Here is a 10,039-nt window from a genome sequence, read left to right as displayed (position 1 = left end):
CTGGCTAATTTTTGTATTTTTAGTAGAGACGGGGTTTCATCACCTTGGCCGGCTGGTCTTGAACTCCTGACCTCGTGATCCACCTGCCTCCACCTCCCAAGGTGCTGTGATTACAGGTGTGAGCGGTGCCCAGCCATTCAAAAGTATTTTGTTGATATATAATATTTCTACATATATATGGGTACATGTAATATTTTGTTTCATGCATAGAATATGTAACAATCAACTCAGGGTATTTAGGATATCTAGCACTTTGGGTATTTATTATTTCTATATGTTGCAAACATTTCAGATCATCTCTTCTAGCAATTTTTTTTTTTTTAGATGGAGTTTCACTCTTGTTACCCAGGCTGGAGTGCAATGGCACGATCTCGGCTCACCACAACCTCCGCCTCCAGGGTTCAGGCAATTCTCCTGCCTCAGCATCCCGAGTAGCTGGGATTACAGGCATGCGCTACCATGCCCAGCTAATGTTTTGTATTTTTTTTTAGTAGAGACGGGGTTTCACCATGTTGACCAGGATGGTCTCGATCTCCTGACCTCGTGATCCACCCGCCTCGGCCTCCCAAAGTGCTGGGATTACAGGCTTGAGCCACCGCGCCCGGCTCTTCTAGCTATTTTGAACTCTTGACCTCAGGTGATCCACCCACCTTGGCCTCCCAAAGTGCTGGCATTACAGGCGTGAGCCACCGTGCCTGGCCAATTCTTCTAGCTATTTTGAAATATGCAATATATTGTTAACCATTAGACTGACTTATCTTTGGAGCTACAGACCTGTATTACTAATATCATCATGGATATCTTTACCTGAATGACTCTTTTTTTTTTTTGAGATGGAGTCTTGCTCTGTCACCCAGGCTGGAGTGCAGTGGCGTGATCTCAGCTCACTGCAACCTCTGCTTCCTGGGTTCAAGTGATTCTCCTGCCTCAACCTCCTGAGTAGCTGGGACTATAGATGCGTGCCACCACGCACAGCGTAGAGATTGTATTTTTAGTAGAGACGGGGTTTCACCGTGTTAGCCAGGATGGTCTGAATCTCCTGACCTCGTGATCTGCCTATCTTGGCCTCTCAAAGTGCTGGGATTATAGGCGTGAGCCACTGCACCCAGCCTCTTTGATGTCTTAATGTTATAAATATTCATTATTTCAATTCAACACCCATTTCCCTAAAATCCTGCCAGAAACCTTGAAGGTAATTAAGATTCCTTCCTAATTCCACTTTATGAATCAGGTCTTGAGGTTTTCGTTTTCGTATGTGGTGCCTGCCTCACTTCTTCATTAGGTGATTGCTAGTTTCCTGATTTACCGCTTTGGTCTTGCTCTTCTAATCTATATCCTCCATAATAAAGTCAGAGTTTTTAGAAAATTTTTCTAAAAGTTAACTTTTTTGATTCTATAAATAAAAATTTACAAAGGATATACAGAGAAAAGTCTGCCCCTTGCCCCTGACTCTTAGTCACCTCATTTCTCTTCCCAAATGTACCCACAGCTACCAATTTTGGGGAAAATAATGTATTTCTAAAATGCATCTACTTCACATCTTTCCATGGCTTATCACTGTACACAAGATAATGTTCAAACTGAGAAGCACATGAGGTATTTCAGGATTTGGTCTGTTTAACTTTAGTAGGTTTACCTCTTATTTCCTTCTTCTAACAAGTCCCCCTGTACATCAGATTCCAGCCTCTGTAACAATTAGCTTTTCCCTAAACAGCCTACTTCCTTCTGTGATTTTTTTTTTTTTTTTTTTTTTTTGATGTGGAGTCTCGCTCTGTTGCCTAGGCTGGAGTGCAGTGTTGCAATCTTGGCTCACTGCAACCTCTGCCTCCCGAGTTCAAGCGATTCTCTTGCCTCAGCCTCCCGAGTAGCTAGGATTAGATGCCTGCCACTAGTACGCCTGGCTAAATTTTGTATTTTTAGTAGAGATAGGGTTTCAGGCTGGTCTCAAACTCCTGATCTCTGGTGATCTGCCCACCTCAGCCTCCCAAACTGCTGGAATTACAGGCATGAGCCACTGTACCCTGCCCCCTCTGTGATTTTATATCTGCTCTTTCTTCTACCTGGAATGCCTTCCCCAAGTTCCCTACATCCCCCATGTCACCTGTTCCTTTCTTTTCTTTTTTTAAATTTTTATATTTTTGAGAGGATCTATCTCACTTGGTCACTCAGGCTGGAGTGCAGTGGCATGAACACCACTTACTGTAGCCTTGACCTCCTGGGCTCAGATGATTCTCCCAACTCAGCCTACTGAGTAGCTGGGACTACAGGCACGTGCCACCATGCTCGGCTAATTTTTTGTATTTTTAGTAGAGACAGGGTTTCACCATGTTGACCAGGATGGTCTCGATCTCTTGACCTCGTGATCCACCCACCTCGGCCTCCCAAAGTGCTGGGATTACAGGCTTGAGCCACCACGCCCGGCCAGTTCCTTTGTTTTTTAAGTGCCTAGGATCTAGCAAACAGCTCAATACATAGTGTTTGTTTAATAAAGATAAAATATTAGTTACAATGTAACTACAAGTAAGCTAAGGAAATATTAGGCTGTATTAAAAGCAGTGTAGTACTCAGAAGTTTTAGTTCTGGCTACCATATTTAGAGATAGAAACTGGAGAAGTGTAATATCCACCTGGCAGTGTAGAGTCTAGTAATGCTGTGGTGACCTTGAGAAGAAAAGACTCCAAGGAGGCATTGCTCCCTTACAATGTCTAAAAGGAGAGGAAGCAGCTAACTACTAATCACACAGCTCCTCCATGAGACTGGATATCACCACAGTGTTGGTATGTCTTCATTAGCAACTGAGACGTACTGTAACTTATTTGTACTAATAAAAGCTATAGTACTTAAGTTTGCAAACACTTTACTCCCCTCCAACCCCGTTTTTTCTTGTTTTGAGATGTTTCACTCTTGTTCCCCAGGCTGGAGTGCAGTGGCACAATCTAGGCTCACTGTAATCTCTGACTTCAAGTGATTCTCCTGCCTCAGGCTCCTGAGTAGCTGGGATTATGGGCACATGCCACCACGCCCAGCAAATTTTGTATTTTTAGTAGAAATGGGGTTTCTCCATGTTGGTGAGGCTGGTCTTAAACTCCTGACCTCAGGTGATCTACCTGCCTCAGCCTCCCAAAGGCCTGCTGTGCCTGGCCTGCTTTTTTTCCCACTTAAGCTAGAAAGGAGTCAAGTTACTTCTGTAGGCCAGGCGTAGTGCCTCATGTCTAAGGTGGGAGGATCGCTTGAGGCCAGGAGTTCTAGACTGGTCTCGGTAATACAGGGAGAAACTCATCTTTACCAAAAATGAAATTAAATAAAAATAGTTGGGTGTGATGGTGGGCACCGTTAGTCTTGGCTACTCTCAAGGCTGAAGTAGGAGGAATGCTTGAGCCCAAGAGTTTGAGGTTACAGTAAGCTGTGATCCAACCACTGGACATTAGCCTGGGCAACAGAACAAGTGTCTGTCTCTTAAACAAACAAACAAAAAGTGACTTCTCTAATGTAACTCCTGCCCACTTATATTCCAATAAATTTTAATGAGATGGGGTAGAGTTACAACAGATAAGTCAGGAAACTGGGTGTAAGCTACAGTCTACCTTATCTCTGCTTCCTCCTGGTAGAATGTTGAGCATGTAAATATTATCTCTCCTGGATGAATGGGGATGGTGGAATATAGAGGACTGCCACTGTAGACAATGAGCTCTTTCAAGGTAGGGACCATGACTTTTCATTTTTTTTTTAAATTTAAGTTTTCTATAGTGTCTGGCAGTTAACAAAAGCTTGAAGAATGAAGGAAGTGAACATTTGGGGATAGATCAATGGGAGAATGAAAGGAAGAGAGGGTGGAAGAAAATGTGACAAAAAATTTAAAAAGGTAATGAAGAGAAAAAGCAAGGAGGCTTCTTAAGACAGTAGTCTTACAGTGAATTGGATTCAGTTTTTAACTCAACATGAATGGAAAAGAAACAAAACCAAAACTAAAAACATTAAGCATTAATTCAGAGACTATGGGAAACTGGATAAGAAGATGTCTAAGTTCCTATCCAATTTTTTGATCTATAATTCTAGGATTTATCTCCCCAACAATGCTTTTAAGTGTAAATGCCATTTAATGACTATTTATTAAATACAATTACAGTCTACAATAGGACAAAGCAGAAACAAACGATGTTTCTACTAAAAAATAAGGTTATGTTACTGTCTTGAGTTTTCATAGTTTCATGAAGAGATTGGTAAATGGATTTGCAAAATTTAGCTTCAGTTTGTTCCCTTGCAACATGCTCGCTGGTACAGAGCTGAGATACTTTGCTATCATTTCCTTTTTTTTTTTTCCTAGGGGCACTATCTCTCCCATCCTTGGGCACGAAAAGAGATGTTGTCAGATCTTTTTCTTTCAGGTTAGAAGAAATGGTGGAACTTTCCTGGGTTAAATTCTAGCCGTAATGAAAACTTAAAGTAATTTAAGATGCTGTTTGGGGAGGGGAGGGAGTTTAAGGTTCCCTGGCCCCCATGGGAATCCCAAGAGCTATTTCTGCTTTACAGAGATCCCAAAATCCGGACTTGCAGAAACTCACAAGGCAAACAGATAAAAGTGAAAAAACCAGACACCAAAAGTGACAACAGTAACCACCACACCATCTGCCCCCCAAATACATCAGTAATCAAAGATTTCTTAACTTTTTTCCCTTCAAACAATGTGCAGTCCCCAATACAGTAGGAACTTGATTAAGGCTAGCTGGGACTGTTCCCTGTTTATCTGGTGCAATACTAAGCTCAAAGGCAGAAACTTTTGCTTCCCCTGCAATACCTTCCTTGGAACAAAATATTGCCTAATGCATGTTTGATTTCAGAAACAGAGAGGAGAAGATCAGGAGAGTTGGGTAATTAATTTTTGTTGGGATTAAAAATTACATTTTTAGTTTTTTATACTCTTTTCATGAAGGTACTTTTTTTTTTTTTTTTGCCATTGACACTGGCCCAATGCTATGACATTGCAAAATTGAGAGAATATAACCAAACACTTGACTTTGCCTACTAATTAGAAGAGTGAAACTGAGAAACTCAAACATTTTATTTAAAATAAGCAGACTTTATGCTGTGGTATGGTTCCCTTTATGTTTATGTAATGAACTAAGTATTACTCATTGAAAGTACAATAAATATTTGTTGATCTGACTGATGTTACCGTAAGCCTCGCTCTCAGTCTAGTGAACGTAAAATTTTTACTGATAATCTAAAAGTATTAATTCCTATACACCAAAAGTTCTGCGTATCACCCCCCTCTTGGAATACACATTCACTTGCACATCTCCCCAGCCGGCTCTTCGCAACAGAGCTTGCTTTGTGGGGGAAATTTCAGGATAATCTCCAGAAGAAAACAACGACAGCGCTCCTGGAGCCGTCGTGGGGCACAGTAGCAACTCACCGGCTCAAAGCGAAAAGAGACCGCGGGTTGGGAGTGGGGAGGGGACGAGGGGCGGGAAACTCCATCACAGACGCAAGTGAAAACTGCGGCTTCTAGATTCCATCCAAGAAAGGAAGATGAGACTCAAGGTTAGAAAGGAGTGGCAGGGCGGTGTCCCCTGCCTTGCTTTAATTCTCGCGGCCCGCGTAATAAGCCGCGGATCTGCATCACCCGAGCGGGCGTGATGACTCCAGTCCTCATCTCCCCTCTGGAGTCACCCAGAGAGGGGGTCTCCTCCGATCCCCAAATGGTAATTACGGGAGATCACAGCGGGCAGAAACTCTGCCAGAGGAGAAAAGAGCCGGGGGACGACGGTCCGCCTCAACGTCCCAGGAAGCCCCTCCGCGTGCCAGTGGGCGGGCACCCAGGCCAGAGGATGCGGGGCGAGGAGGCGGGTACCGGTGCCACTCCCGGCGGCCGTCGCCCGCCCCGCCAGGGGGAGCGTCTGCGCCCGACGGCGGCAGCGGGGCCTGGGCGGGCGGCGCAGGGCGGTGGCTTGGCTCCGCGGCTGCCCTCCCGCGTCCCCACCCCCTCCCCGCCCGCCCCCGGCGCGGCCCTACCCGCCCCCTCCGCCCCCTCCCGCGGCGCCATGCGCAGACTCAGTTCCTGGAGAAAGATGGCGACAGCCGAGAAGCAGAAACACGACGGGCGGGTGAAGATCGGTCACTACATTCTGGGGGACACGCTGGGGGTCGGCACCTTCGGCAAAGTGAAGGGTGAGAATCCCCCGGGTTAGGCTGGGCCCCAGGTAGGGGAGCCGCAAGACTTCCGCTTTCTGCACCTCTTCATCCTCCCCCGCCCCCTACGTCCCTCCTCTCCGGGGCTGGGTAGCCCCTGTCCGGATTCCTGTGGGAGCTCTTCCCGGTTGCCGCGGGGCTGCGGCGCGGCCAGCCCTGGCCGAGTGGGGGTGGGGACCAGTCGCCATGGCGACGGCGCCGCGGCCGGAGGGGCCAGTAGTGGCGAGGGGCGGGGTTGCGGAGGTGCAAACTTTCGCAGGTGGGGCAGGCGGGCGGCGAAGCGCGCTCTGGGTGTTGGGAGGGGGCGCCGGGCGCGATCCTCGGGGAGGCGGCCAACTGCGCGCCCGGGTTGTGCTCCCATGGCCCAGGGCCAGCCCATCGCTCCTTGGCGGTCCCTGGCGTTGTCCGTGTTTCCGTCGTCTGTAGGAGGCTGTCGATTACCGGCCCTCGCTGTTTCCCGAGTGTGAAATGTGTTTCCGCAAAAATAAGATTGCTTTTTGGGTAGCCTACATCATTTTCTTTTTAAAGGCCATCTCGTCGGAAAGGATCACTGGTTTTCTTCGTAGCAGTTAATGAATATAAACTGGTTCACTATTTGCCATACATGGTTTACATTCTGAATGAGACTTTGCCTTTAGTTGTTTCTGAATTATCAGGAGTTTCTCTGTGCGAAACTTGGTTGTTAGTGCAGATGTTGCCTCCAGATAGTATTCATTACTTTATTAATACAGTTCGTTTCCACTAATTTTCAAAGGTTATTTGCATTTTAATAAACGATTTAAGTGCATATCATTTGAACTTGTGTTTAAAGAAAGATATACTGGGTGCATTGTACACCATTCGGGTGATGGGTACACTAAAATCCCAGACTTCATCACTATGCAGTTCATCTATGTAACCAAAAGCCACTTGGACCCCTAAAACTATTGAAATTAAGAGAAAGAAAAGTGTGGACTCTTTCAAAACAATATTCTGGAAGTAAGCTTGCTCTACAGTCCATCAATTCTGGCAAAAAACGTTTAATTGCAAGATTTGCGAGGCATGACTCTATTTTTCTTTAAAATATTTGACTTAGTTATAAGGGATGTAGAGAAAGGAAGTTTGGAACTGATAAAAATGCTTCATGCATTGGCTTTGGATAAATAATAGACTGACTTGCATATACTAAATTCTTGGTAAATATTTGACGTGAAAGAAAAAAAGTTTGTGAAAGTCTGTATGGTAACTTAACTGAGACTTGCTCTCCCAGAGCTAAATAAACATTTTCTGATTTTGTCTAGGGTTGGAAGAGAAGAACCTTTCCTTCTCTTGCCATTTTCTGAGTCATAGAATTGGAAAATTGCTGTATATCCCACAGGGAAGCAACTGCCTGAATCTTCTTATGAAAATCGGCAAGGCCGACAGTGTCAGGAGGAAGTAAGAAGCAAAATGCCAGAATCCGGTAATAACAGCTGTTAGGACAGGTCCATATAAGGCCAGTAAGATGTTTTTGTGCCCTGGAAGTTTTAAATTTATTTTTGGCTATGATATTTCTTGTTAGCAATTATAAACTGCTTTTTAGTTTACAAGTATTTTTTAAAAAATGTTCATTTTTGCCCCCACCCCTTCCCAGAGTTTGGATTGGATTAGGATGTTTATTATTCCCCCTAATATAGACTTGAATGAAGCCAGGTCTGGTTTTTCTTTTCCCCCAAGACGGAGTCTTGCTTTGTCACTCAGGCTGGAGTGCCTTGTCATAATCTCGCTCACTGCAACCTCCACCTCCCGGGTTCAAGCAGTTCTCCTGCCTCAGACTCCGGAGTGGCTTGGATTATAGGCCCACACCACCATGCCCAGCTAATTTTTGTATTTTTAGTAGAGATGGGGTTTCATCATGTTGGCCAGGCTGGTCTCGAACTCCTGACCTTGTGATCTTATCCACTGTGGCCTCCCAAAGTGCAGGTGTGAGCCACTGTGCCCGGCCTGATCTATTTTATTTGTTATGTGGTTTTTGGCATGGCAGGTAGTAAAGCAAGAAGAGATTTTTCATCCTCTCCATTTGATCTGTGATATGGTTGTTACATGAATATCTCCAGTGACTTTGCTGTTTCTCGACCTTCACTTCTCCACCCACATGTACTTCTCTTGGAGTACCATGTTCTGTTAGAGTCATCTAAACTCTCAGAATGTACAAAGGCCAATATTAGTCCAAGGATCATGGGTTTCATAGATATGTTTAGATTTGTTCATAATCACATTTGTTGATGTTGATCAGAATTTTTAACCTGTTCGTTTTTAAGTTATTTAACAGTTGGGATGCTTTTTGCTTAAAGTAATAGACAACCCAGCTTAACCTAGTAAAGAACTTATCTGTGGTTTTCTCCAGAGCAAGGAAGGCCAGCATACCTCTTACGAGTCTTATTGTCTCATCCAGTACCTCTGGCTAGAAATGCCATGTGCCAACTGGCTTATGCTGGTGTTCCTAAGCAGGCATTAGCAAGGGGGATGGCATTACCCTTGAAAGAATATGACCCACCCTTTGATGTGTCAGTGGGTGGGAGACATCTTTTTTTTTTTTTTTTTTTTTTTTTTCCTTAAGTGATTGGGGTACAGCTAGTATTTGATTACTTGAGTAAGTTCTTTAGTGGCGATTTGTGAGATTTTGGTGCACCCATCACCCGAGCAATATACACTGCTCCATATTTGTAGTATTTTATCCCTCGCTCCCCTCCTTCTCTTCCCCGCAAGTCCCCAAAGTCCATTGTATCATTCTTACATCTTTGTGTCCTCATTGCTTAGCTCCCACTTATCAGTGATGAGAACATACGATGTTGGTTTTCCATTCCTGGGTTACTTCACTTGGAATAATAGTCTCCAGTCTTACCCACGTCACTGCAAATGCTGTTAATTCATTTCTTTTTATGGTTGCGTAGTATTCAATTGTGCATCTATATACCACAACTTCTTTATCCATACATTGATTGATAGGCATTTGGGTTGGTTCTATGATTTTGCAGTTATGAATTGTGCTGCTATAAATATACATGTGCATATTTGAAAGATACTTATCTTTTTCAAATAACAACTTCTTTACCCCTGGGTAGATACCCACTAGTGGGATTACTGGATCAAATAGTATTTCTACTTTTAGTTCTTTAAGGAATCTCCTTACTGTTTTCCATAGTGGCTGTACTAGTTTACATTCCCACCAGCAGTGTAGAAGTGTTCCCTGTTCACCCTTTCAACAAATGGTGCTGGGATAATTGGCTAGCCACATGTAGGAGAATGAAACTGGTTCCTCATCTCTCAACTTATACAAAAATCAACTCAAGATGGATTTAAGACTTAAACCTAAGAGCTGAAACCATAAAAATTCTAGAAGATAACACTGGAAAAGCCCTTCTAGACATGGGCTTAGGCAAGGATTTCATGACCAAGAACCCAAAAGCAAATGCAGCAACAACAAAAATAAATAGCTGGGACCTAATTAAACTAAAGAGCTTTTGCATGGCAAAAGGAACAGTTAGCATAGTAAACAGACAACCCACAGAGTGGGAGAAAATCTTCCTTATCAGTATATCTGAAAAATGACTAATATCCAGTATCTACAACTAACTCAAATCAGTAAGAAAAAAACAGTGCCATCAAAAAGTGGGCTAAGGACATGAATAGATAGTTCTGAAAAGAATATATACAAATGACTAACAAACATGGAAAATGTTCTGCATCATTAGTGATCAGGGAAATGCAAATCAAAACCGCAGTGCAATACTACCTCACTCCCGCAAGAATGGCCATAATAAAAAAAATCAAAAAGCAGTAGATGTTAGCGTGGATGCGGTGAACAGAGACGACTTTTTTTTTTTTTTTT

General features: G+C 43.8%; 1 protein-coding gene across 4 annotated transcripts in view; it reads left to right on the top strand.

Annotated features, from left to right (window-relative positions):
- The first annotated feature begins 5,864 nt into the window (after nucleotides 1-5,864).
- PRKAA1 (protein kinase AMP-activated catalytic subunit alpha 1) overlaps nucleotides 5,865-10,039 on the top strand; it is a 40,418-nt gene continuing 36,243 nt past the window's right edge. For 2 of the 4 annotated variants that reach the window (XM_037740168.1, XM_037740169.1), the window contains exon 1: nucleotides 6,054-6,168. Coding sequence is in view for 2 of the 4 variants with exons in the window: in XM_017533123.2 (XP_017388612.2) it covers nucleotides 6,042-6,168 (127 nt within the window). In the remaining 2 variants the exon portion in view is untranslated. Of the gene's footprint in view, nucleotides 6,169-10,039 lie in introns of all 4 variants that reach the window. The other 2 variants (XM_017533123.2, XM_017533124.2) reach the window with 2 other exon arrangements.

The sequence above is a fragment of the Cebus imitator genome, unplaced genomic scaffold, assembly GCF_001604975.1.
Source record: "Cebus imitator isolate Cc_AM_T3 unplaced genomic scaffold, Cebus_imitator-1.0 Scaffold80, whole genome shotgun sequence".
In the NCBI taxonomy this organism is placed as follows: Eukaryota; Metazoa; Chordata; class Mammalia; order Primates; family Cebidae; genus Cebus; species Cebus imitator.
The sequence above is the reverse complement of the archived record's forward strand: the minus strand, read 5'-3'. Positions and strand labels throughout refer to the sequence as shown.